This window comes from Diospyros lotus, chromosome 8, assembly GCF_014633365.1.
Source record: "Diospyros lotus cultivar Yz01 chromosome 8, ASM1463336v1, whole genome shotgun sequence".
Lineage (NCBI taxonomy): Eukaryota > Viridiplantae > Streptophyta > Magnoliopsida > Ericales > Ebenaceae > Diospyros > Diospyros lotus.
Window position 1 is genome coordinate 33,129,962 of NC_068345.1, and position 27,894 is coordinate 33,157,855.

The window sequence follows — 27,894 nt, forward strand, 5'->3', positions numbered from 1 at the left end:
TGCTCATGGTAAAAGTTTGTTGTTTGAGAATAAAAGAGACAAGTAGGTTGTTGGACAGATTGATGCATATTGAGTTGGTTGTCCTACAAAAAGGTGCTCTATTATTGTATCATGATTGGAGGAAATTTGGTGTGTTGGAAGAAGATTGGTTTGGTTGTCCTATAGATAGGTATTTTATTTATCTTGGGTTATTGTGTCTTGATTGGAGGTAATTTAGTATATTGGAAGAGTAAGAAGCAAAATGTTGTTAAATCTAGTGCATAAATAGAATATCGGGCCATTGCTTCACCACATCTGAGTTGATTTGGCTCAAACAATTTTTTATGGAGTTGAAATTTGAAAATTCAAAACCTATGTAATTTATTTGTGATAATTAGATGGTTGTGTCTAATCTAATTTTTCATGAGCTAACTAAATATATTGATAGACTATTATCTTGTGAGACATTGATTTCTAGAGATATTAATATCTTATTTGTTGGTTCTAATGTCCATGATTTGCCTATATTTATATTAAATTAGGTACATATGATAAATATTTGTGTGACATTGATTTCTAGAGATATTAGTATCTTATTTGTTGGTTCTAATGTCCATGATTTGCCTATATTTATATTAAATTAGGCACCATATGATAAATATTTGTGCGCTTGAATGGAGTCCAGTGTTGTATATATATCTTAAATAGAGTTGTACATTTAAGACGTTACGTGTTATAGTTGTACGTTGTACGTTGATATATATATATATATACACCATATTGTGAATAATAAAATATAATATCTTTTCCTCTCAAAGCATTACAAATACAAACTCAAAAGGGACAAATATTATTATAAAAATTATGAAGCATAATTGAGATATTATATAATGACCTATTTGATATCATCGTACATTATGGACTACAAATAAATTTTTTTGAATATTTTATGACGTGGGATGATGGAAAGTCATTTTAAATAAATTCAAGCAATTACAATTACAATACTCATAAGTGCAAGTGCAGCAAAAAAGGGTTAAAACTCAAAATATAAATGTTCAAACCCTTCTGCCAAAGGTGGTTTAGGCATACTTTTGATGTAATAAATGTTCAAACAATTTGTATGAAAAGTAGTAATAAAAAAATTTAAATCTTAAATATAATTTTTTGGTGCCAAATCTATTTGTATAAAACTTATTTACAAAGTGTTAAAATGGCTCTATGGGGTAAAATAGTAATCATTGATATATTTTTTTTCATACAACATAGTTCTTCGAGTATGTATTTTCAATATTATACTATGAATAGTATGGTTTAAAATTTGATTTTGTTTTTTTTTATTTTTATTTTGTAGGCAACATGCTAAACTAAATAGTAAGGTTTGATTCCTAGAATTTACCAACTAAACTTTTGTTTTTAAAATTACATTAAATTAGTGGGTCTTTTTTAAATTATTTGTGCTAAATCATGCATGTCTCTGGGCTCTATCTATTTTTGTGATGTGTCCGTAATCGGATTATTGAGCCAATTGAAATTGTTGTCTTGCTATAGAGGATTTTATACTAACTTATTTGAATGTTATGATCTAATGCAAAGATATGTGATGGTTCTCATTTTCTATAATTTGTTTGTGTTTTAGTGGATTAGTGTTTGGGTGTCCATTTTTGTGCAGTTTGAGAGATTTATTTGTGGGCTAGTGGATTGTTTTCCTTTTTTGTGGTTTGAAGTGTGAATTATGAAAGACTGCTTTATGAAATGAAATGGTTGGGGGATAAGCATGTCAGTTTTTTGTCTGGTTGCAATAAATTTTGTTTTAGCTGTCAATATATCCGCCTTCATTGTAATTATCTGTTAATCACAGCAATTCAACACATTTTACTTGTACATTAATTGTTTATGCTTATAAGATTTTGTGTGATTAGTCTATTTTTAAAGAAAATTGCTATAATAGTTTTTGTTTATTGCTTTTCTTTATTGTTGCATAAGTTGGATGAAGTTTTAGTTTTTAAAGCTATGGCAATATACTAGGCCTAAATTTTATCAAATGTAATTACTAAATTTTATTTTAATTCCCCAATAATGCCTTTCTCTAACCAGCCTTTTGATTTGCTTATTTTAATTGATATTATGTTCAAGTGTTCTTTATGCAGTTTCTATTTGTTTTATTTATTTATTTTTTCTTTTGGGTATAAACTTCTTTCATGCTATTGGTTTAGTTTTAGTATGGTCAACTATTGCAAACATGTCTTAGTTAACTATAGAAGTGTACTTTGATTTTACTCTCTAGATAGTGTTATTGTTAATTATTTTTTCTATGGCTTAAAGTTGACCAATCAAGTTCACTTAGATTCTCATTCTAGTTATTTTTGCTAAAGTTTGTTTGATTTTGTTTGCATGTTTATTTATTTATTTATTTATTTATTTTGGGGGGGGGGGGGGGGTATTATAAGTAAAAACTTAAAGGGATGTTGTGAAACGTATTGGGGATTCTTACCATTGGATGTAAATGGTTGTACTAATCCTGATCAGATATTTGTCCAATCTAAATGAATGAGATATGGAGTTAGTGTATGCGTTGGGACGTGTTTTATGAGTATCTCTTAACAGAGATTAATAGAAGCAATAAAAAGTAGAAGATTTGTCGTCTTTGTTGTTGAGGTTATTATTATGCTTTTTGTTTAGGTATTTAGGTGGCTTTAAGATGCCAGTTTTTGGGTGCGAGCCTTTCGTGTGCAAATTATTGGCCGCCTAGACGTAGTTTTAGCAAGTGTAGGGGTTAATGGGATTTGAATACTACTTTTCTCATGGGTTGGAGCCCCTTGTAGGTGACACAATTTTTGAAACGCGTTGAGTTCTGATGTTGCAAACTCGGCATTTTAACAAGATTGATTGTCTTTCCAATTTTGAGGGGCTAATAAATCGCATAAATAGGGAGTCTATTAAGATAAAAAAAACATCATTCAATTTTAATTTATAATTAAGAGATTATTGAATTTTAAATTAATATATAATTCTATAATTAATATTAATTGTCTTTAAAAATGACTAATGAAATTTTGAAATTTTTTATTTTAATATAAAGTTTGGTGATCTTTTTATATTTTTGAATGTGAATTTAGAAAAAAAAAAAAATTAATTTTATTTTTTTAATAATTTATATTAATCATAAAATACAATTTTAATCATAAATTTGTTATTGATGTTAACAAATAATTTTTAATGAATTTAGTAATAGGGATATTTTGGTAAAAAAAACTTTTATCTTGGCACTTATCATATGCATTAACAAATACATAGAAGAAAAAATATAATTATTAGTGGATTCTAAAAAAATTAATAAATAGTCTGATAGAAATCTTAAAATGTTTTTCAACTTTATTTTGATCATTTTATATCTTGGTTCGAAAAATATTTTAAATTTATCTTGATGTCTTTTATCTTATTCATTCTAACAAATGTTATGTGCATGTGATGAGTGTGTGGGAATGTTAATTGTCCCACATTACTTGTTAAAGAGGGATAATGTGAGTATACATAGTCCAAATCATGATATTAAGTTTGGGTCTTAAGGGACACCAAAATTTTGTGAACAGGCGAACCCATACCCATATGTACGCCCCACTGCCCGTAGTATTCTTTTTGATTCGAATCGATCCGAATTGAACCAATCGACCGACTAGATGAACGATAACATATGGTTCGTCCGCTCACAATATTTGAATGCCCTATAAAGCTCAAACTCAATATTATAATTTTGACTATGTATACACATTATCTCTCTTGGCCAAGGAATGTGGGACAATTAACGTTCCCACACAATCACCGCATATACACTCACTCACGCACAACCACCCCTGATAGGATAAGAAACAAAAGAAGAAGAAGAAGAAGTCAGTCTCCCTGCGATAAAAGGCACCGCTACGTACCCAGTTGGCCAGTAGTGTCCTGTTCTAACGACTCCTTCCTTCCAACACGTAACGTCCACTGTGCGGTCTCTCGGCGAGATTGCTTGGCAATTTTGTAAACGACCACCACCTTCGGATGCATGCAATGCATCTTTCTTTCCTGGGAATTTTTCTTTCACCAAGTATTTCTATAATAAACAAATTAATTTTGACGGGCATTTCTTGACCATATATTGCTCCCTCCCACAAAATTGATAGCTACAATTGTGATTGCGGCTGCAGGCAAGTGCAACACAGACACAAGATTGACCAGAATTAATTCTGAAAAAGAATATTTAATGTTCAAGTTAATTAATATAGAAAAAGATAGACGAGACAAATACAAGGGAGAGACTCAAAGAGAGCAAGCAGGGAAGGGATATATACTCTTCTCTTCTATAGGATAGAGCATTGAGGGAGGGAGACAAATTATATAGAGCACCACATGGAGGTGGAGGTGGGGCTATATATTAGCCATGTCAAAATCTGTGTCAAATTCTAGGAAAAACTGATATTAGAGGAGACGTAATCATGCATGGGTTTTTTTTTTTGAGATTATTAGTCACATACAATTATTCTTCAAATTACTATGTAATTAGAGTCTTGGTGTTAGCTGCTAGGTACATGAACCAGCTCTTACATGCATGAAGCCAAATTATAGTAGTAGTAAATTAGAAAAAAACAAGCAGCAAACTGAAGAGGGTGTGATGAGCACAGATAGAAATGGGCCTCCAACATCTTATTCTGAGCCCACCAAAATGCCCTGACCTGACAATTTGAAGGTTGGACTTAGAGTGTGCTCTAAGCAAATAATGGCGCATGTTTTGTTGGAGAATGACAAAGGGTTTGATTAGATTCCATGGCTGTTGGGTGATGCTTATATGGTAGTTGATTAGGTGCACCAACCTTGTTCTCTCCAAAGCTATCTCCAATTACTGGACCCTTAATGACAGCTTGGGCCCCCCCCCCCATCCCTTGCTTATTTATTTAGAGTTTCAAACCAATTTTATTTAATTTTTTTCTTTTTCATTTTGATGAAAATTCATAGCTAGTAATAGACTGTAATTCACTAAACACGTGTAGCAGTCCAAAAAAGGTCAATTTGGCCCATGGCTTAATTTCAAAGTGAATGTGACAACAACCAAAAAAGAAAAAAAAACTTACATGGGCATGATGATGAGAAGCAGTCTTATCTATTTTAGATTAAAGTTTGAGATGTGGCAGTTGAATTTGTTTCTGTTACTCCTTTTGTTTTACTTACAAGTGAAGTGAATACAGATAGTTGCAGTTCTAACATTGACTTTATTAAATTGAAGGCATATATATAAGATTAAAAGTTATGTTTGTTTTTCTTATATCTAATTATTATTATTATGCAAAATTTATGGAGTGAGTTAGACATATATAATTAATAATAATGCTATTCAACTCTTAAGTTTATTATTATTATTATTATTATTATGCTTCCACCATCCCCAAATTGTGGCCTATAATCTGAAATTAGATAAAAACATTAATTAATCTCTAATGGGCCCATAATTAATCTACTTTGCTGGGTGCTAAGCCAGTAGTATTGTGTAGACGTTGCGTTGCCTAAAGTTTCTAATTTATATATTGGTGACTAAGAAGCACATGGCATGTCGGAATTTAGGGTTTGAATGTACTAAAAATACACTCTATTAATTAAACAATCATCCCCTCTCTCTCTCTCTCTCTATATATATATATATATATATGTTGCAATCTATCTATCTATCTATCTATGGTCAAGAAATTAAATAGAAGGTCTCTATTTGTTTGAAATCCTTACCCTTTCGTACGTAACTAAAATTAATCATACATTAATAAACTAAATAATTAGACCGTATTCCATGTGATTTAGTCAACCTTCGACAATGATATCTATAATAGATAATAATTTATATAAATTTTACATAAATATATATATATATATGTAACAAGAATTATTTATAATAAATATTTACTAAGGGTGAATTCAAGTTAGTTGAAATAAAATATTATAATTTATATAGTTCATACGATAAATATATGATCTTGAAGTAAATAAAAATTTAAAATTATTTAGTAAAATGGGTATAAATAAATAAAAAAATCAAATTAAGTATTTTGAACTATGAAATGTTTTAAATATTCTTAACAATTCTTTGTTCTTATATATATATATATACTTTATTAAAAGACATTTATAATATTTCATAAATCGAATTATAAATAAAAGAAGGCAAATATTTGATTGATATTTATTGGTGGATAAAAAAGGAGAGTTATTTTGTGATCGTATGAAAATGTTATAAAATAATACCCAAAAAGTATAGAGATGAAATGTTTTATATGACGCAAATGACGTAATCAGCCAGTTTTGTTGGAGAACTGAGTTAGCAGCAAATGACCATATCGTGCCGTAAAAATATCGCGAGTCACGAGAGTTTGATTACGCGCGCGAACCGCGAGGATTATGCTAGCCTGCGCAGGCAATTGCGCTCCACGCTAAAATACACCTCCCGTGCCGAAGCAGACACAGTCACTGTGTGTGTGGATTTGTATATATCCGTTGCTTCAATTCTACTCCTCTTCCCGCAGCACAAGCACAAAGATGGGAATGGCGAGGAACGTTGCCGTGGCTGGGGCCGACGAGCTACTGGCAATTATGGAGTGGGAAAAGCAAGAGCTGCAGCAGCAGCAGCAGCTGAACGGCGGCGACGGCGGTGGGTTGTACGTGAAGGTGATGACCGACGAGCAGATGGAGCTTCTGCGGCGTCAGATCTCGGCCTACGCCACTATCTGCGAGCAACTCGTTGAGATGCACAAGGCCATCACTGCCCAACAGGACCTTGCTGGTTCATCTCTCTCTCTCTCTCTCTCTCTCTCTTGAACAGTTGAATTCAATTAATTTGTGTGGTGGTTGGTTTTGTGGATAATTTAGGTTTAGTGTGGCTGTTGAGTTCAGGGTTTCGTTGGTTGAATTAATTACTTCGGCCTATTGATGAGTTTCTTGTGGCGTTTAGAGTGGCTACCACCTTCTAAGGAATCTTTACCCCTTTTTTTGACCTTCTTCTTGGAATTGTTTTGGAGTTTGTACTTTTTTGGGACCGAAGATTCTTGTTCTTTTTTATTATGTTCATACTTCGTAGTTCATCTTTCTTTGCCGCCACTCCCTTCAATTTTTTAATTTTACTTGAAGGTTTTTGAGTACTCGCTGCTTTTCTTTTAATTGATGAGGGTATAGCTGGTTATGCATAATTCTTGGGATCTTCTTGAGTTTCTCCGAAAGTTGGATTTTGCAATGAATGAAATGCTACTAATACCCAACTGGTTTCAGTGGAGAAATCAGCATATCACTTAGGGTTTAAACAGAGTGAAGTTTGTCCCCAATTTGTTAAGAGTTCCCTGTTAGGGAATGTTTGTAAATTATTACTTAAAACTCCATACGGGAGGGCTGAATTTCAGTAAAACTATTTGATACTATATATACATACAAGTATGGGGTTTGGTTTAGAGAAAATCCATTCTTGTGTCCAGTTTTGGTACTTAACTACCTGCTAAGGGTGAGGTCACAAGCTCTTTGTATCTCTTTAACAAGACTACTTTGGATTTAGAAGTGAAAATGCAAGTTACCTGGCTTGAGCGTGTGTTGAGAGTATTGACCTAGCCTGCTAACAGAGTGTATGGGTCACCTGCTCAATAATTTGCTTCCACCCATCCTCTTCGTGGGGCTCGAGAGAGAAATGAGTTGTGCCTTTCACCTGCTACACTCGCAGGTGGTTTTGAAACATTTTTGTCTAATTAAAATGATCAGCTTTGTAACTGTTGTCTACAATGTGTCAAGCTTATGGTTTGAAACATCTTCGTGTCATGGAAATGCTCAACTTCCAAACTTTGTTCTTCTTAGTCCTTATATGGTTGATATTTGACATCTTTTTCTGCATACTTTCTCATCTTTTTTGTTATCAAAGTCCATCTTAGTATAAATTTTCAAGGAAAGTGATTAGTAGGTTTTATAATAATATATAGAGAGCTCTCCTTTGCCTCTACCAACAACCCATTCTTCTCCATGCTAGGAATGAGGCTGGGTAATATATACTGTGATTCATTGGTGACATCTGCCGGCCACAAAATCACTGCAAGGCAGCGCTGGACTCCAACACCTATGCAACTTCAAATTCTGGAAAACATCTTTGATCAAGGCACTGGAACCCCAAGCAAGCAGAAGATCAAAGAAATAACCATTGAGCTGGCACAACATGGACAAATTTCTGAAACAAATGTCTATAACTGGTTTCAGAACAGGAGAGCTCGATCCAAAAGAAAGCAGTTGGTTGGGGTGTCAAACAATGCAGAATCAGAAGCAGAGACTGAAATGGAGTCGCCAAAAGAGAAGAAAACAAAACCAGAGAGCATCCAAACCCATGAGAACGCAGCACAAAGGGCTGGAAATGTATATATTCAAAGTCCAGAGCTAAGTGCTGAAATGCATTACTTGGATGCCCTGCCAAATGCAGGGGAGCCTATGTTTCCATTAGATCATGGTTTGAGATCTCCTGGCAGTTTGGGCCATTTCGCCATGTATGAGAGCATCCCGAGTATGTATGTACTTGATTATGCTCTGTTGTCTAAAACCGTAATATAAAAACTGACATACATTTGCATGATCACATATGTTTGTGTTTGTCTACTGCTTGTGCATGCAGTAATACACGTTTTAAGTATGAAATCTCTAACCAATGAATTGTTCTTTTTTAAATGCATCTCTTTATGCAGGAATGGACCATTTGATTGGCAAAATGGAAATTCCAGGGGGCTTTAGTCCCTTTCAGCGTGTGGAAGGAGACGACATCTAATGATTTATAGAAGCTTATATATTGAACTTGAAGATAGTGGAGTGCATCTCTCTCTCCCTCTCTAGACAACATATAGAACTTAGCAGAATTGACATCTATCCGCACTGAAGTGAAGTTTACGGTTTGGCAAGACTTGCTAGGACTGAGAGTTGTTTATTGTAACCCTAGTCATCATACGGCAATTTGATTCCAATGAATTGGAATTCTAGAAAAAGTTAGTGATTTGAGTGAAATTTGCTAGTGTGACATTTATGAAAAAGCTGTTTGAGAAGACGAGTAATGGTGCTTGTCTTATTGTAAGCTGTGAGAAGACAAGTAATGATTGCATCAAGAAGTTGAGTTGCCATGGTTGACACTTGGTCTGTGGTGTTGTAATTGTGTGTTGATCCGAATGAAATATCAATGTGAAAGCCAGAGCTTGTGGTACTAACCGCTTCTCTTTCTTATACTTCAATTATAAGATAAGATAATTAGTTATTCTCTTGGTTTTCATTTGATGCTGAAATTCTTGTCCGAGGACAATAATGCATCAAGGCATGAAATCATTTCATTATAAGATCTTATTAATGTAAATGAATCGGGAATGGAAATCCCTCAGAATGGCAACAAAATGCAGTAAACTGTGAACTCTGAAATTGCACGAACAAGTTCTAGCATCCATGTTTGTTTAAAATTTTAGTTGAAAATACATAACCAGGGCGTACTATTTACAAAGTTAAAAAATTGCAGGGCTTGGCTGCTATTATATGCCACCAAATGCTCTGAAAACTCTGTTAACTGGAAGGTCACCTCGGCATATCTGGAGTAACAAAGGGAATCCATCCACTGGCAACTGGGATCAGTTTAACTTTCAAGAATGAAGCTCAAAGGCAGCAAAGCTGCAAAGCCAATGAGTATGTCATTAAGCTGCAAGAGATTGAAGGAAGAGCTTGAGACTGCAAGTTAAACATTACCAGCATTGAGTCCCCTTGAAAGTTGTCGTTATAGCACTTCAACATTCCATAGCTACAACATTGTAGTCAAACATGTGAACTTATTACAGTGTAGCTTACAAGCATGCTTTGTTTTCAGGAACCTTTAGACTCTTCCATTATAAGAGTTGAATCTCGAACGAACTTTCTGAACGGCACCAGTTGTGGATGCATTAGCCAAGTCATTTATGTTGAATGCAACTGAAAAGCTCCAAAAATCCTGTTTCAGGTTCCACCTCTGCCTCCAGAGGTAGGAAGCAGTTGTCTCTTTGGCAATTGCATCTGCAAGATTGATCAGTAAAATTTTACTTTAATCTTGGATGAATACCTTAATTTAAGATCTGGGTATTCAAACACTCTCACCTTTGATTTTGTTGTTCTCCAACCTCCTGAGTGCTGCTGTGGTGGGATGTATGAGAATTTCTCAATGGAAATCGGGAATGCACCACTAGTAAAGCCGGAGCTACAAGCTGGTGATAAATCCTACAATCGGATGCACAAATGTTAGCTTGCCTCGATAAAAAGCAAGTAAATCACAAATTATGACTCTGATTAAGATTAAAAGATCTCCATATTGCTGAGACAAATATTTAGGGCCTGTTCAAATTTAAAAACATTTTCTAACTTTTCAAGTCCAAATTTGTGTTGAATAATTGAATCTCCAGCAAAACAAGAAAATAGAAAATTCAATTTTGTAATTTTTTTAATTTATACTATGAATTAAAAGACATCATTTTAATATTTTTTAAAATAAATACTGTAACATAAAATATTAAAACATTTTTAGTTATAAAATTAGAATTAAAAATTTAAAAATATTTTCTGAAACTGAACAGAGCATTAGAAAGATCAGATGAATTATAAAATATTTATACCTTTTCATTAGAAAATGACTTTTATGTTACAGCGTCAGATGAATATTTAATTTAAGTTTCAAGTTGATGCAGTTTTAATAAGATCAGGTGCATTTTCTCAATATAACGGTATAGCTCCTATATCTTTCTTTGGAAGGTAAAGCCATTGCAATCCTTCCACCAAAAGAGCATTCCAAATTTACCTTATCCTCTGATGCGTCGGGATTCTTAATTTCCAAACGATCAAGATAAAACAATATCTGCACATGATGCAAATCGTCCAGAAAGAACTCATTGGCAAGAAAAAAGTAGCAAAAGCAGAGACAGAAAGATAAAAGAACATTTAATCCGAAACAGGAAATAATTGCAAGGACAAGTAGAATCATTCTATACTGCAGTCACTGTTTCAAAAAACTTGACCTACCAGAGTAACCATACCTTGTCAAGTAATTGGACATTTGATGTATCAGTTGCCATGACCTGCACACCAAGGCAGTTGTTGGGTTTACTGCAAAAAGGGCAGAAAATAGCATTGAACACACACCCATCCTCTCTACACCAAATTCCCTGTCCCGGAACACTATCAGGAGTTATATCACAGAGTCGCTGATCAACTGAAGATATGTCAGATATCACAACAGGTATACTAGTTGATATGTTTTCAGCAGCAGCTTCAGACCTTCCTTTCAGAAGAGTTGTCAAATGGACTTTTGATAAGGAAGTTATGGAGCACCTTATATATAAATGGTTCTGAGGTAGACCCAATGGATTCCTGCAGCATGAGCAAAAAATTTGCAGTCTCTTGTTCATAACATGACCTGAAGCTGTACATGATACCCAAGCATTATTTCCCGTGAGCAATTGAGTAACACTGGGCATCGTCAATTCATTTGGAGAACAGCTAGTCTCAAAAACAAATTTATCTCTGCAATTTTCGGCTTTAGTTATCATTGAGCTAGCCATAGAACTTGAGTGACCTGTAACTCTGGGATCAGGAACATCAAATTGTTCTACTTGCATGAGGTTAACTGATTTTAAGCCTGAAGGCTTTCTCCTTTTCTGAGTATGAGAATTGACACTCAAATTCAGAACTGACTCTGTTTCACCTAAATGGCTGTTCATGTTGGCACTGACATATTTTTCAGGAGTGACCACCAATGATGAAGTCGACTTTGAATGAGCTGCATTTGAATATGTCGGGGATCTGGAATGTAATAATAACTGGTCCTGAATCTTACCAGGGGCCTCAATTATTGTAGAATTAGAGTTTTCATCCTTGGAGAAGGATCTGGGACTAGCTAAAGGACTGACATTCATACTAGGGGTCTCCCTGACAATGGATATTTCTGGATCATCAGACGAAAATTCCATGGATAAGGCCCTGGGGTACCTGCATAGAGATGGAATTCATCTTGTAAACGAGTTGTAGTGCTTTGACATTTTGTAGGACCAGAAACCAATGAAGATACTTTTATCCAAGAAAATCAAACAAAGTATGGAACCTCATAAGCAAAATATCCAATAGAAACTTACAATCAACTGAATAAACTAAAATAACTATAAGAGCAAATGAACATGAATTCTAGACAAATTAAGGAAAATCATGGGGCATAACCCTTCAAAGCTATGGGCAACACTGCTCACTTGTAATGACAAATGAGGTAGAGACATAGCATCTGTGCCTAAATTGTGGCAGATTTGCAAGGATTCTTGCATTTTCATGGACAGATGCAAGTAAAGAAGCTAATCAAAGATCATAGAGTAAGGATTGAATCATGGAATATCATGACTTTGACAGGAAAATCTAGAAAAGTGGTGGATGTGATTACCGGAAGAAAAATTAGTAGTATGCATCTCCAAAAGACAAAATGGGTCATCTGGATATAAACTTTGTTACTCAAGGAAGGATCAAGAAATGAATGGAGTGAGGATTATTAGGGATAAGACTTAAAAGGATGGGGTAGTGGTTTGTTATAGGAGAAGAAATTGTGAATATTATTAGTACATTATGCATCACAAATTTGTTTCATGCCTAGTAGGTTTATAATGAAAGTTATATATTTGTTGAGGTAACTAATGGAAAAGGCATAGAGATAAACAAAAGGATTTCTTTGTGGTGTGCATAGATTTTTTTTTAAATAACAACATTTGTAAAGAAGTCTTGTGGATTGTTTTAGAAGATAAAGGAGCTTGAATTGCTTGTATGCAAGTTATTAAAGACATGTATCAAGGGGCAGAAACATGTGTTAGAACATAAGGAGATACTGAGGTTTTTTCAATTACAATTGAATTACATCAAGGAACTGCATTAATTGTAATTACATCAAGGAACTACACTAAGTCCTTACCTATTTGCCTTGTTAATGGATGGATGTAGTAAACATATACAAGCAAAGGTGTTATGGTGTATGCTACTTGCAACTAGCATTGTATCGGTGGATAAGACAAAAGGCGTGAATGCTAAGTTCAAGATATAGAGAAATACTCTAGAATCTAAAGGTTTTATGATAAGTGGAGTGAAAACAAAATATATGAAATGTAAGTTCAGTAAAAATATTAAATGTGTGTGGATGTATAACTGTAATATGTTATGGGAAAAGACACCATTTCCATGTCAATAGAACTGCCCTATTTCTTCCTTTTGAAAAATCTCACCCTAAAACAAGGCCACAGCAAGTTGGTGTGAGAAGCTCTTCATAGAGCCAACCAACCATAAAGCAAGAACCAATAATCACAGGACAGGAGAAAAAAAATATAAGTGCTCAGTACAAATCCGTAAAGGCGTATTATTGGATCAACACTAACCCGAGGTCTTTCTGAAAACTGCAGTCTAAATCAACACATTCTCTTGAACTGGTAACATCTTTTTCATCCACTATAAGCAATTCTTGAACTTCAACATTGTCTTCAGATTCTGATAGGATAAAAGTGACACAATTTGTTGTGACAGGAGTTGGACATTGAGATAACCTGGTACTTTTTTCCATCGAAATGATGCTTTCTGAAACTAATTTTGGCCCATGTTCGTTAGATTTGTTCAATTTTTTATTTTTATTCACGAACCCTTTGCCACGATCCACAGCAGCAGTACTTTCCACATTTACATCTAAATTATTTGTAGTATTAACAGCATCCTTGCCAAGCCGTTCCTGCTTTAGTTCAAATCAGGAAACATCCAGTTGATGCTGCTCATGTACAGACACGAGAATGAAAAGAAAATATAATGGAGCACCACAAAGTTGAGGGTGAATTTCATTTAAAACACAGATATACCTTGACAGTTCTGAAAAAGGATTTTAGTTCCTCAAGTGAGTTCTCAAAGTTGTCATACTGCCTAATTGATTTCCTCAGCCACTTTGAAATATATGTTGTATTCCGTTCTTCACGAAAGCGCTCATCTGCTTGAAACCCAAAAAAGAAAAATGAAATTGCTCTATGCGGCAACTAGAAGGGGAAAAACAGATGATTTGCAATGAAGGAATACAGTTGCAAACAACAACATTATTAGCTCAATTGCCAGGACTTCAGTCTCCATTCTCAAAAAAGTACAACATAAATGTGAAACATAGAATATATACCTAGTAAGATGACAGCTCCATAGTCAAACCTATGTCTGATACAACGGCCTACAAAAAACGAAGGCAGGAAGTCATAGATCATACAAATCACACAGACCAGTGAAAACATTTTTTTTTTTCAGCCAAAAAGAAGATGAGATGGCAGTGGGCTTCTGGCCAGACAATGTCTAGGGGCATAACCTCGCACCTATCTAGAACTTGTATTGGGCTCGAAACATGCCTGTGGTCAAGTTAAGGTGTGAAAAATAGGCTAATGCAGCCTTGCTCTGCAGAAACAGGAACCACGTTGCCCTTATGAAACAACTAAACAAAGTCATCAGGTCAAATTAGTCAGGGACTTCAGCAACAAACTAAAAGGGAACTCAAATCCAATTAGGGGGGCTGTTTGGGAAGGCTATTTGTTATCTAAAACCATCTAATATGTGTTTGGCTTAAAGCTATAAAATCTTAAGTGAATGACATATAACACATATAAACTCCAACACAAAGTGGAACAGAAGTAATGGCACAAGTTAACTAAACCTGATGTCATGAACTTTACCACAAATAGCTTAACAATATCACTACCTTAAAATGTAGAAAGAGAGTGAGGAAGAATGAAAGTATTAACTGTCAGATTGCTGAATCTGACAAGGGGTGTTTGAGGGGAAATCAAAGGAAATTAAGAGAAAGGAGAAGGGAAAGATAGAGAAAGGGGGAGAGAAGAAGAAGATAGGAGAAAATTAGAGAGAATATTCAGTCGATTTCATTCATGGATAATCCATCCTCATGATGTGGCCCTATATATAGGCTCACAACTGCTACCATGTGCAGTATAACAGATTTGTAACCGCCTCAGCTACAAGACAAAAAGATAAAAGACAAAAGAGAAAATATCCATAACAAACTAGGAGGCACAATTACATAGCTACCCTTGGCTTGTGACAACTCCCCCCCCCCCCCTAACACATGTCTTGTCCTCAAGAAATCATAACAACTGTGCCACTCGAGGAAATTGCTCGAGGAGGTCTAGGAGATACTCCCATGTAGTATGAGCGGGATGTAAATGGGTCCATTGCACCAAGACTTGAGTCAATGGTAGAGAGTGTTGATAAATCACTCTCCTCTCCAATATGGCCAGGGGTTCCATATTAACTACTACCTCTTCCAATGGCAAAGGAATATCCATAGTGGTGTTGTCCGTCTGTCCAATGACTTTCTTTAGCAAAGAAACATGAAAAACAGGTGGATTGATACGCCATTCAATAACTATAATTTGTAGGCCACCTCCCCCACCTTTGCTACTATGGGAAAGGGATCATAGTATTTGGGGTTCAGCTTGGAGGGAGGATTGTTAGAGGAGAGATGTTGCTAGAACCTCATAACCTTTAAGTACACCATATCCCCCAAGTCGAATGACCTCTCACTTCTCCTCTTATCTGCCATTTGCATCATTCGATTTTGTGCAGTAGTTAGTTCTTTCTTAATCACCTGCAGAGCTTCCTATCTTTGTTGTAAGTACTAATCCACTGCCATCTCTATATTCGAGTACTTCATAAGAACAGGCAGAATAGGGGGTTTGTAGCCAAATAAGGCTTCAAATGTGTTTTTTTCAGTGAACTATGGAACCTGGTGTTGTACCACCATTGGGCTAGGGGCAGCCATTTGTTCCAACTCTTAGGTTTAGCAAAACAAACAGACTGGAGGTAAGACTCCAAACACTGATTCACCCTTTTCGTTTGATCATCCATTTTTGGGTGATAGGCAGTAGACATGTGTAATTTCACCCCCCTAAACTATTGAATAATTCATGCCAAAAATTGCTAGTGAAGATCTTATCCCTGTCGGAGACAATGGATAGAGGCAGCTCGTGTATTTTAGCAACTGAATCTAACAACACTCTAGCAACCCCCGAGGCTGTGAACGGGTGTGCTAAGCTCAAGAAGTGATCAAACATGGTCAATCTGTCCACCACCACAAGGATCACATCCCTTCCCTCCAATTTAAGTAACCCTTCCACAAAATCCATGTAAATTTGTTCCCATGCTTGTTCCAGTATGTTGAGTGGCTGAGCAACCCTAGATAAGAAATCTACTCATGCTTACAGTGCTGGCAAGTGGAGCACTTCAAGACATAAGTAGTCACATCTTGCTTAAGCCATGGCCAATAAAACAGTTGTCTTACCCTATTGTAGGTAACATTCAAACCTAAGTGTCCCCCTATAGGAGAATCGTGTAGCGAATGAAGGATCCTCTCCTTGAGAAGGTTTCATCTCCTATCACCAACCTTCCTCTGTATTGCAATAACCTCGCTATTAAGGTATAATCAACTAAATCTAAAGGGTGAGCCGCCAATCATGAGATGATATCTTTTACCCGTGGATTGCTCATAACTTGCAGAATTTCCTTAATCAGAGCTAATAATGCGTGACAAACACCCCCTCTTCCCTTCGAGATAGTGCATTAGCTGCTGTGTTTTCCTTTCCCTTTTGATATTATATTGTATAGTCTAACCCAAGCAGCTTACACACTTTTTTTTTTTTTCCAACAGCTGCGTATGTAGCCTCTACTGTAACAGAAACTTGAGACTTTAATTGATGGCTTTCCAAATAATATCTCCATTTTTCTATTGCTATTAGGATTGCCAACAACTCCTTGTCATATATGCTCAAACTCAAGTGTTTCAGAGCTAGAGCTTGACTTAAGAAGGCCAAAGGCTTACCTTCGTACACCAACACAACACCCACCCTTGAATCACAAGCATCTATTGCTAAGATAAAGGGCTTTGAAAAATCAAGGCCAATATTGGGGCATGCGTCATTGCCTCTTTCAAGGTTTGAAATGTTTCTCCTGCGTTGCTATTCTAGCCAAAGTTATTCTTCTTGAGTAAATCCAACAGTAGCCTACTAATAATTCCATAGTTCCTAATAAACCTCATTTAATACCCCGCCAGGCTTAGAAAACCCCATAACTCCTTGACTGATTGTGGTTTTGGCCACTCCAACATGGTTGCAATCTTCTTAGGGTCTGTACTCAGCCCTTCTCATGTGATTACATGGCCTAGATACTCCACTTTTGCCTTAGCAAAGGTACACTTGAATCCCTTCACAAACAATTGATTGGATTTGAGAATTTCAAAAGCTACCCTCAAATGGTTTAAGTGTTGGTTCAGGGATGAGCTATAAATTAGGATATCATTGAAAAACACAAGGATGACTTTCCTAAGGTAAGGACTAAAGATGTGGTTCATCAAGGCTTGAAATGTTAAAGGGGGCATTAGTCAAGCCAAAGGGCAATACTAAAAATTCATAAAACCCTTGACAAGTCCTGGAGGCTGTTTTGTGCACATCCTTAGGTCTCATCCAGATTTGATGGTACCCGAATCTTAGGTCGAGTTTTGAAAAATTGTGGCTCCAACTAGTTCATCAAGTAAATCTTCAATAATTGGAATGGGAAATGTTACTATTTTGCCTAAAGTAATTACATGCTGGATTTATTGAAGAAATCAGGAAGAAATAATGATGATTTGGCAGCAGTTAGTTAATAGGACATAAATGTAACTAATTGTTTTATTAAGGGTAGATTTGACTTTTATAAAGTTAGTTATTTCCCTTTTATATTTTCGCCTCCCTTAGTCTATAAATAGAAGGGTGCGGAGGCCAGTTTTTATCATCATTCATTCATATCTTTTATTCCTTGGGTTCGGATACAGTGAGAGACGAGATTAAGAGCTGTGTGATTCTAGTTCTTGTTGTCTTCATTAGAGTATTGTATTTGAGAGGCAAAGTAGAGTGAAAGAGGGGTATTCTTGTACTGGTTTCTGATTTGTTTCTAGTGGATTGATTGCTTCTTGGATTGCTGGATGTAGTGCCATGAAAATGGCATGAACCAGGGTATATCTTGTGTGCTGCAATCTGGTTTGGTTTCTCTACTTTTAATTCTGTTTTTATTTTCTACTTTCAGTATTCAATATTGGTTTGAATTCGGTGAGGTTCTTGAGTGATTCTTGAGAGATCATAGTCTCGGTTTTAACAGGAAATTTGTTTTTGATAGTGATGGAGTTCAATTGATGGTAACCTACGCAAAATCGCCATGTACCCTCCTTTTTAACTAATAGGATAGGGGAGGCAAACAAGCTTTAACTTGGCTGAATGATGGATTTAGACAGCATTTCGTTCACTAATTTTTCTATCCTAGCCTTTTGTTTTGGAGGATACCTATAGGCTCAGATGTTGATAGGATCAGTGTTAGGTTTCAAGTGTATGGCATGATCAAGGAAACGGGTTGGAGGTAGGGTTGAGGGTTCTGCAAATACATCCTCAGATTCATTCAACAGTGAGTGTAGGGAATCGCAAGATTGTACCTTAGTGAGTGAGTTCAGAGTGAAAGACATTGTTGGCCATGGGCTGCCCTCCAAGCTGGTTGTTGCCTCCTTGGTTCCCTCTTCCTTGCCCCCCTCTATCTCAACTGCATATATGAAGTGCAAATTGAGCTATCAAGGACTCCCCTTGTTGTATTAGTTTCTACATCTTCTTTCTTGTCAACACCTTGCATTCTCCAGTCTCCTCACTTCTTGTCAATGTCAGCCTCTTCCCTTTTTTTTCAAAAGTAACTTCTAATTTATTAAAGTCAAAGATTAGAGGGCTTACCGTCCCCATCCAATCTACTCCAAGTACAATGTTGCAGCCACCCAACTTTAGAATTAGCAAATCTGCAATGAACTCTTCCCCTTGCATTGTCCACTTAAACTCTTGGCACCTCAACGTACTCAGCATTTTGTTGCCATTAGCTAGTCACCGAAAAATGAAGTGTCTCTTGTGTTGGGCATTATAAATCCTCAACTGTAGCTTCATCCAAGAAGTTGTGCGTGCTTCCGCTATCAATGAGAATCATCAGCTGCTACTTCCACTTCCCCTTCTTCAAGCCCTTCCATATGAAGCAATTGGTGCCCATACTTTTCCCCACAACGAAAACATAATCCTAGCTGCCTTTTTTGCTCCAAGGACAGTGACTTCACATGAGCTGGATTTTGGGTAGTTTTGGGCATCATATGTCCTTTCTGTGGGACCGAGCTAGTCCCCTTGAACCCCCCTCCGCTTCCCACTTGTGGGTTGCTCGTGTTTAAACCCCTTGTTACCATTCTCTGTTTCTTGAAAATCACCTCTAGGCCTAACTCTTGCAGCTTGGCTTTCTCTGCAGCCCGATTAATGGTGGTGGGCTGCTTTATCTTGACTACCGGTCGTAACTCCTCATTTAACCCACTGATAAAGCTGGATACGGAGTAGGGTTCGTCCAGCATGAGGTAAGCGACATCTATCACTGCCTTATGTTCTTCAAACCTATCAAGATACTCATCCACCGATCCTTCTTGCTTCATTTTATTAAATTCTTCTATAATGTCCACCATCTTCCTTTCTCCGAACTACCTACATAAACCCTCTACAAACTTCGGCCAACTTAGGATCGTTCATCCCTGGAACCATATATCTCCGATGTCGCTGAGGTATGCCGCTGCTACGTTTACCTTCTGCTCCTTTGCCACTCCGTATTGATAAAAAAACTCGTTTGCACCTGCGAAGTCACCATCTCAGTTTGTCTCCTTCGAACACCGAAATGTCGAGTCTTGACACAGGAATCGAATTATGATGGACCTCAGTGCCTCTCGTCATGGGTTCCGGCATCAACTTCGATTGCTCCTCTATCTCCACCTGGTCTGGAGTGCGATGCCCGGTTTGGCCCCCCGTGAGTATTGGAGCTAGATTGCTCATCGACGAAAAATTCGTCAACAGGCTCGCATTCGGAAGCTTGGAGAACAAGGCCAACACTATAATTATTTGTTATCCGAAACCCGAAAATTCCTCCCAAAGGTGGGAGAAATCTTCTCGCAGGTTCCTCTCTACTGCCATTGTCTCTGCGCAACCTCAACTAATCTCCTCTTGAGTCTAGCGGAGGCCAAGTTCCATCGTCTCAAACCTCTCCTCTATCTACTCCTAGTTTTGACGGACACCCATCTCCATCACATCCAACCGCGACCCCAATTGTTTCATCCGGGTCCCTTCTTCCATCACCGTGTTCTTCTACTTAACTACTCACCGAAACAACTGATCGATGTAACCGATTGTCTTCGCCTAGTGGTCGCCGAATAAAGGGCCGGGGATCGCCTGGCTCTGATACCAATTGTCCGACTACTGAATCTGACAAGAGGTATTTAAGGGGAAATCAACGAAAATTAAGAGAAAGAAGGGAAAAAGATAGAGAAAGGGGGAGAGAAGAAGATAGGAGAGAATTAGAGAGAATATCCAGTCAATTTCATTCATGGATAATCCATCCTCGTGATATGGCGCTATATATAGGCTCACAGCTACTACCATGTGCAGTATAACAAATTTGTAACCGGCTCAGTTATAGGACAAAAAGACAAAAGACAAAAGAGAAAATATCCATGACAGATTATAGGAGGCACAATTACATAGCTACCCTTGGTACGTGACATTAACTTGTTGCAGCTCTGTTGGTGGTCAAAAAAGGGAATTGATTCTGACATCCTCATCAACTGCACTTTTTCTTTGCCCTATAAAGGTAAAACTTCTCTGGGAATCACTAAGACATTTGATTTTGTCTTCTGTCGTGTTTTAGCGTCTACCTTAACTCATAACACGCCCTCCACCGCCACCACCCAAAAGGGGGGTGGAGAATTGGAATGCAATAGATAATGGACAGGAAGAACAGTGTTAAAGGAGTACTTAATGCAGGCTCCACAAACTAGCTTACTAGCTTGTCCAAGGTCAGAAGATTTGATAAAATAGTAAAAATAGCTTCCCCTCCTTCCCAAAAAACCCCACTAAAAGAAATGCACATCACCAGCTTGGAGTTAGCAAAAATAGCAAAATGTACCTGCAGCTTGATTGAGAGCTCGGAAGGCTTGTTGACAATACCACTCATTTCCACTAAGGAGGTGTCTAGATGATTTATATGTGTCATTATACCTTTTCTTTTGAACAACTTGAATATCATTTCTGGGAATAAAATTGAATCATATCATTATGTAAGAGTAACTCATATTTGTTAAGTTCAAATTGATCAAAAAAGAAATAAAAGAAATGGTGGAAGCACTTACATATTAGGAAAAGGAATCCCCACAATTATCTGAAATAGCTAAGAATACACAACATTAAACAACCATTTAGATGAGTGCCAAAGATTAGGATTATTTTGAGGAAGAGACAAAAAGTATTGAATATTTTATTCATGTGTTAGGTATATATATACCTCTACAAGGTACAACCCAAGAAAGCAACTAACCATGTACAAGGGTAAGCATGCTATCAGATTTAGTGTGTTTTATCTCATTTCCTATTGTATTGTTTGTTGTGGCTGTTAGTTAGTTGATTAACTGGCTGTTAGGCAGTTAAGCTTGGGTGACCAAACAAAGCGCAATGCTCTATTCTGTATTTAAGTTGGCTTTCTCGGGGTTGGCCTCCCAGATAATGAATTGAGGTATTTTTCATTCATAATTCTAATATGGTATCAGAGCAATAAGCTCATTTTCTTCTGTTGATTTGCTCCGCCGTCTCCAACAGGTTTCCAACAAACAGATAAATCGCACAACACGCTTCTTTGTTCAAAGTGTGTTATTCTTCTTGTTTCAAATTCAATCGTTCATCCATTATTATTCAACGGCGACTGTAAATCCAGATTTGTCCTCCGCGTCGATGAGCAATTCCGCCATCGACGACGGATCCAGTCCTTACTTTTTACACCATTTGGATAGTCCCAGTCTTTTTCTGGCTTCCCAACCATTGACAAGGGACAATTATGTCTCCTGGAGTCATTCAATGATGATAGCTTTGTTCGTGAAGAACAAGTTAGGGTTCATAAATGGTTCGATCCAACATCCAACAAGCGATGAATTTCTTCTCAATGCTTGGATTAGAAATAGCAATATTGTTATCTCATGGATACTCAATTTTGTGTCTAAGGAGATCTCGGCAAGTGTAATATACTTCGAATCGACACGAGATATATGGATCGATCTCAAGGAACGGTACCAACAAAGCAACGACCCTAGGGTTTTCCAATTGAGGCGAGAATTGATGAACCTTACTCAAGGTTCTTTGTTTGTAAGTGTGTACTTTACCAAGCTTAAAACTATTTGGGATGAACTTGGTAATTTTAGACCTGCACATAGTTGTGGCAATTGTACTTGTGATGGTATTAAGGCACTTGCAGATCACCATCAAATGGAGTATGTTATATCGTTTTTTATGGGGTTAAATGAATCTTTTGCTCAAGTACGAGGTCAGTTGCTCTTAATGGATCCTCATCCTCCTATTAACAAAGTTTTTTGCCTTAATTTCTCAAGAGGAAAAACAAAGGAATGTTGTTGTTAATGCTGGGGATCCTGTTTTGTTTAATGTTAAGCATGATATGAGTAAGGCTAGCCACAATAGGTTTCAGAAGAAGGATAGGCCTATATGCACACACTGTGGATATCATGGCCACCCTATTGAGAAATGCTACAAGTTGCCAAAGGAACCCTAGCAGTAGTAGCCTTGATCACCTAAACTCTAATCAATTAAACTCCAATGTTGTAAGGTATCTAAAGGCCATAATAGTGCTTATAGCAATCAGGTCATAGGGGAATTTATGCAGTCTTTAAACCCTACACAGTACCTTCATTTGTTGAGCATGATGAATACTCATTTTGGTGCAACAAAGACCAGGGTAGAACCTAATGCTCCTCAAGATCAAGCATCAAGTATCTATTTTTCCATTTTGGTTAGTCCAGTACTTAATCATTCTAGGTATTGGATAATAAACTCAAGGGCTACAAATCATGTATGTTTCAATAAATCCTCCTTTCATCAGTTGAGACTTGTTAAGGATGTCTTTGTTACACTACCAGATCAATCTCAATTATCTGTGACATGTATAGGGATTGTGATACCTAGTCCATATATGATGCTAGAGAATGTTTTGTATGTGCCTCAATTCAAGTTTAACTTGATTTCTGTGAGTGCACTAGTAGAGATAAATGATGTGAGCCTCAGTTTCTTTTCTCATTCATGTGACATTCAGGCTGTCCATCTTTCGAAGATGATTGGCAAGGGTAGTCTTCATGGAGGCTTGTATGTCGTTGATGCGGATTCTTTGACTTGTAATCCTAATACTACTACTATTGTGGCTCATGTTGTAAGCAAACATACTTGGCATAGTAGACTTGGACATATTTCTTTTCAAAAGTTGGAAAAACTGAAATCTTTGTTGAGATATAAGGATGATGAAGGTGTTTCTAGTTCGGTATGCCCTTTAGCTAAGCAAAGGAGGTTGTCATTTCTTTCTAATAATCATCTTTCTTAGCGCTTTTGATTTTGTCCATTGTGACACTTGGGGTCTGTATGAGGTTCCTACTCATGCTGGTTACAAGTATTTTCTTACTTTGGTTGATGATTATACATGTTTCACTTGGAATTCTTGATGAGGCACAAATCAGAAGCTAGGGATATCGTTTCCAAGTTTTTCTCTATGGTTGAGACACAATTTAACACATGGGTGAAGAAATTTAGGTCAGATAATGCACCTGAACTGAAATTCCATGATTTTTTTAGTTTAAAGTTGGTGATACATTAGTTTTCTTGTGTAGAAAGACATGAACAAAATTCAGTGATAGAAGGTAAGCATCAACACCTCCTTAGTGTAGCTAGGGCACTGTTATTTCAATCTCGTGTACTTATTCAATTTTGGGGTGAATGTCTTCTCATTGCCACATTCTTAATAAATAGGACTCCTGCTCCTCTTTTGAACCATCAATCTCCTTATTAACTCCTTTATCATTCACTAGTGGATTATGATTCCTTTAGAGTGTTTGGTAGCCTTTGTTTTGCTTCCACGTTGCCTTCTCACCAATCAAAATTTACTCCCAGAGCCACAACATGCATTTTTCTTGGTTATCCCCCTGGTATGAAAGGCTACAAGCTTTATGAGATAGCCACAAAGAAATTTTTTCTTTCTCGTGATGTTATGTTTCATGAGGATGTTTTCCCTTTTCACTCCATCATTTCTTCTAATGCAATTGTGGATCTTTTCTTTGATTTGGTTTTACCTCGACCTGTTCTTGATGTGTCTACTTCCACCACACCTGCACATGACCCTACCTCTTTAATTGAGATTTCTTCTCCTATTGAGCATGTTCCTTGTCCTAGTGATCCTGCTCCTTCCACTCGTCGATCCACTAGGGTCACTAAACCTCCCTCTTATCTTCAAGATTTCATTGCCATTTGTTAACATAAACTCCACTTCCTCCTACAACATCCTCATATCCCTTAGATCATTTTATTTCTTACTCTGCCTTGTCACCTTCACATAGACATTTCCTCCAACTTTGAACCTCAATTTTACCATCAAGCAGTGCACTATGCTCACTAGAGGGATGACATGGTTGCAGAGTTGGATGCTATGTATCTTAATGATATTTGGACTATTACTACTTTGCCTCGAGACAAGCATGCCATTGGGTGTAAGTGGCTGTATAAAATTAAATATAAATCAAATGGGTCCATGGAGAGGCATAAGGCTTGTTTAGTAGCTAAGGGGTACACGCAACAATATGGTTTGAATTTCTTTGATACTTTTTCCCCTGTAGCCAAGCTAGCTACAATTAAAGTCCTCTTAGCCCTAGCTACTATTCATAAGTGGCCTCTTGTCCACCTTGATGTCAATAATGCCTTTTTCAATGGAGATCTTTTTGAGGAGATTTACATAGACCTTCCACTTGGGTATAAGCCTCGGGTTGTTGCTCCTCTTGAGGGGGAGAGATTGGTGTGTAGACTCCATAAGTCCATCTATGGCTTAAAACAAGCTTCCAGGCAATGGTTTTCCAAGTTTTCTACTGCCCTCCTTAAGTATGGTTTTCTTCAGTCTAAATCAAACTATTCTCTTTTTACTAAGGGTGCTAGTTCATCATTTGTGGCCTTACTTGTATACGTTGATGATATCATCATAACGGGTTCAGATGCTGATGCTCTAGCCTCTCTTAAGGGTTTTTTTCATGGTCAATTCAAGCTTACGGATCTTGGATGTCTACGGTATTTCCTTGGACTTGAGATTGCTCAATTTAATCAAGGTATTTTCTTATCCCAGAGACACTATACCTTACAACTTCATGAGGATACGGGTTTCTTATCTAGCAAACTGGTTATAATTCCCATGATCCCTAATGTTAAGTTGTGTTCTACTAAGGGTGATTTACTTAAGGATGTCTCTGCCTATAGACGACTCATTAGCCGGTTGCTTTATTTGACTATATCTCACCCTGATATCACATTTGTTGTTCATAAGCTTAGTCAGTATGTTTCTAAGCCTAGGAAGCCTCATCTTGATGCAACACATCATTTGTTGAGATATCTTAAGGCCTCTCCTGGACAAGGACTGCTCATTTCTACTTCTTCTTTGCAAATATGGGCCTTCTCAGATACTAATTGGGGTTCTTGTCTAGACACTAGACATTCTATCACAGGCTTCTGTGTTTTCCTTGGTGATTATCTGATTTCTTGGAGGGCTAAGAAGCAGAGCACCGTGTCTCGCTCATCTGCTGAGGCTAAATACAGGGCTCTTGCTTCTACAACCAGTGAGGTTGTATGGTTGCATCAACTTCTTGCTGATTTGCAAGTTTCTCCTATAACTCCTGCTCTTATTTTGTGATAATCAGTCTGCGGTTCATATTGCATCCAACTCAATTTTCCATGAGCACACCAAGCACATAGAGTTGGATTATCATTTTGTTCGAGACAAATTGCAGGCTTGTGTTTTCAAGCTAATGCCTATTCGCTCTACTCATCAATTGGCTAACATGTTCACCAAGCCTTTACCAACACCACAACTACCTCATATATTGGCCAAGATGGTTGATCACAGTCCATCTTGAGGGGGAGTATCAAATTTAGTGTGTTTTATCTCATTTCCTATTGTATTGTTTGTTGTAGTTGGCTGTTAGTTGATTAATTGGCTGTTAGGCGGTTAGGCTTGGGTGACTAAACTGAGCACAATGCTCTATTCTGTATTTAAGTTGACTTTCTCGGGGTTGGCCTCCCAAATAATGAATTGAGGTATTTTTCATTCCTGATTCTAATGCATGCCTTAACCTCACTGGCGGGTAGCTATATTTATTCCAGACCTCCTGTGTAAGGCTGTTTTGTCCTATGTCATAATACTTTCAGAGATAAACAGAAAAAAATGTTGTGTATTGAAGACTATCATTGGTTCTCTCATCAGTAAATGTCATTTAAAAGTGAATCTGAAACTTTAAAACTAGCAGGTGGAGAATCTCTTTCAGCCAAAGATAATCTGTGACTAAGAGGCAGATAAATAAAATCAGCGAAGGATACAACCACTCTAGCATTTTCATCAGAAAAGTCAATTCCTTCTGAAACCTGCAAAATTTGAGATACAGAATATCAAAACAAAGCCATCCTCCTTAACCAGATTAAGATGATCAGTGAGATGTTTACATATATCATATTTAACTACCAGTATGCAAGATAAGTTGGTTATCAAGAAAGATTGCTGCACTCAAAAAAGTTCCAAAAGAATTACTTGTTGGATGCTCAGGATAACTGCCTCAAATACTAGCATAAAAATTTTAATTCTGAAAACAACTTATAGAGAATACAAAGCATTGTCATCTAGAGAATTCAAAATGAAGAGAACCAAAAACAGAAAAGGACTCTAGCACTGCCAGGATGGAATTGTGAATTTCACAAGCTTCAAGAGCGAGACAATTATATGAATGAGGGAAAAGAAGGCCAATTTACCCATTGAACCTTTTGATTTAGATCAATTTAGCTCCTGAACTTCTTGGTGGCTCAAATTCATCCCTAAACTTTTCAAATGGGCTAATTTAGGGGTGAATTTGAGTCCCAAAAAAACAACTAACAATTCAATTTTCAAGGGTAAAGTGAACCTGTTGAATATTGTATTTATTGTATAGTTGACCAGGCTGATTAGCAGATTTATAGGCTGATGTATAGCTGATTTGATAGACTGATTTATAGGCATAATTCTATGCCTAATTTCTACTGTAAATATGTTCCACATTACTATGAATATAGATTAAAACCGAGACTCTTGCCCTCAGGCATTTAGCCAATTCTTTCCTCTCACATGGTATCAGAACAAGTGTGAGAAAATTCTTTCACACCGTGTCATCCCTCCAGCGATACCTTTCTTCTCTTTCCCACTGTGCTCCGCCATGGTTCATTGCCTCTTGAGAATCTTAGTTCTGGTGTGCATCAGAAAATTCCAGTCAGCCTATTCCTGAAATCTCATGTCCAGAGAACTTGTCACGCGCTGTCACGCACCACCCCTTCCTTCTGCAAGCGGGCTCCAGTTTGTGTCTTCAGCCCTTTTCCAGCCTGTTTCAGTCATTACTTTGTGGTTATTTACACTTTAACGTCTCAAACCAGGTCTGTCCTCTCATTATGACATCCACAAAGGTTACTTCTGACATAGCAATGAATTCTCCCACTTTCACCTCTGTTTTTACACTGTCATTACCTCTGAAAAATTATTGGGTGCTGCTAATTATCTATCCTGGGCTACTGCTGTTGAGCCAAGGACATGAAGATCACTTGACCAAGCAAGCTGGAGATATTCCTGATGCAGAGCGTCCAAAATGGAAGAAGAATGACACTCAATTATGTGGAGCTCTCTGGCAGTCCATTGACTGCTTACTTG

General features: G+C 37.0%; 2 protein-coding genes across 8 annotated transcripts in view; one reads left to right on the forward strand and one right to left on the reverse strand.

The window, feature by feature from the left end:
• The first annotated feature begins 6,412 nt into the window (after nt 1-6,412).
• Nucleotides 6,413-9,230, forward strand: LOC127808032 (WUSCHEL-related homeobox 8-like). 2 transcript variants are annotated; one of them, XM_052346336.1, is made up of 3 exons: nt 6,413-6,781; nt 8,003-8,524; nt 8,703-9,230. In XM_052346336.1, the coding sequence occupies exons 1-3, from the start codon at nt 6,538-6,540 to the stop codon at nt 8,780-8,782; spliced, it is 846 nt and encodes a 281-aa protein (XP_052202296.1). In that variant the 5' UTR covers nt 6,413-6,537; the 3' UTR covers nt 8,783-9,230. The 2 variants fall into 2 exon arrangements, with proteins under 2 accessions (XP_052202296.1, XP_052202297.1); XM_052346337.1 differs by having other exon boundaries at nt 6,414-6,781; nt 8,003-8,528.
• Nucleotides 9,231-9,304: 74 nt separating this feature from the next.
• The window catches only part of LOC127808030 (uncharacterized), a 51,870-nt gene continuing 33,280 nt past the window's right edge, over nt 9,305-27,894 (reverse strand). Inside the window, exons 19-29 of one of the 6 annotated variants that reach the window (XR_008024856.1) lie at nt 26,547-26,591; nt 21,281-21,309; nt 21,058-21,179; nt 14,186-14,233; nt 13,881-14,005; nt 13,413-13,759; nt 11,046-11,997; nt 10,811-10,867; nt 10,117-10,236; nt 9,835-10,035; nt 9,305-9,688 (exon numbers count right to left, since the gene is read on the reverse strand). Coding sequence is in view for 3 of the 6 variants with exons in the window: in XM_052346333.1 (XP_052202293.1) it covers nt 9,979-10,035; nt 10,117-10,236; nt 10,811-10,867; nt 11,046-11,997; nt 13,413-13,759; nt 13,881-14,005; nt 14,186-14,233; nt 21,058-21,179; nt 21,281-21,309; nt 26,547-26,591 (1,902 nt within the window). In the remaining 3 variants the exon portion in view is untranslated. Of the gene's footprint in view, nt 10,036-10,116; nt 10,237-10,810; nt 10,868-11,045; nt 11,998-13,412; nt 13,760-13,880; nt 14,006-14,185; nt 14,234-21,057; nt 21,180-21,280; nt 21,310-26,546; nt 26,592-27,894 lie in introns of all 6 variants that reach the window. The other 5 variants (XR_008024855.1, XR_008024854.1, XM_052346333.1 and 2 more) reach the window with 5 other exon arrangements.

Excerpts from the sequence above, each read along its gene's own strand:
- LOC127808032 (XM_052346336.1), top strand. The coding sequence starts at position 6,538 with ATGGGAATGGCGAGGAACGTTGCCGTGGCTGGGGCCGACGAGCTACTG. Across the intron at positions 6,782-8,002 it reads TGCCCAACAGGACCTTGCTG|GAATGAGGCTGGGTAATATA; the intron begins GTTCATCTCTCT and ends TCTCCATGCTAG. Across the intron at positions 8,525-8,702 it reads CATGTATGAGAGCATCCCGA|GAATGGACCATTTGATTGGC; the intron begins GTATGTATGTAC and ends CTCTTTATGCAG.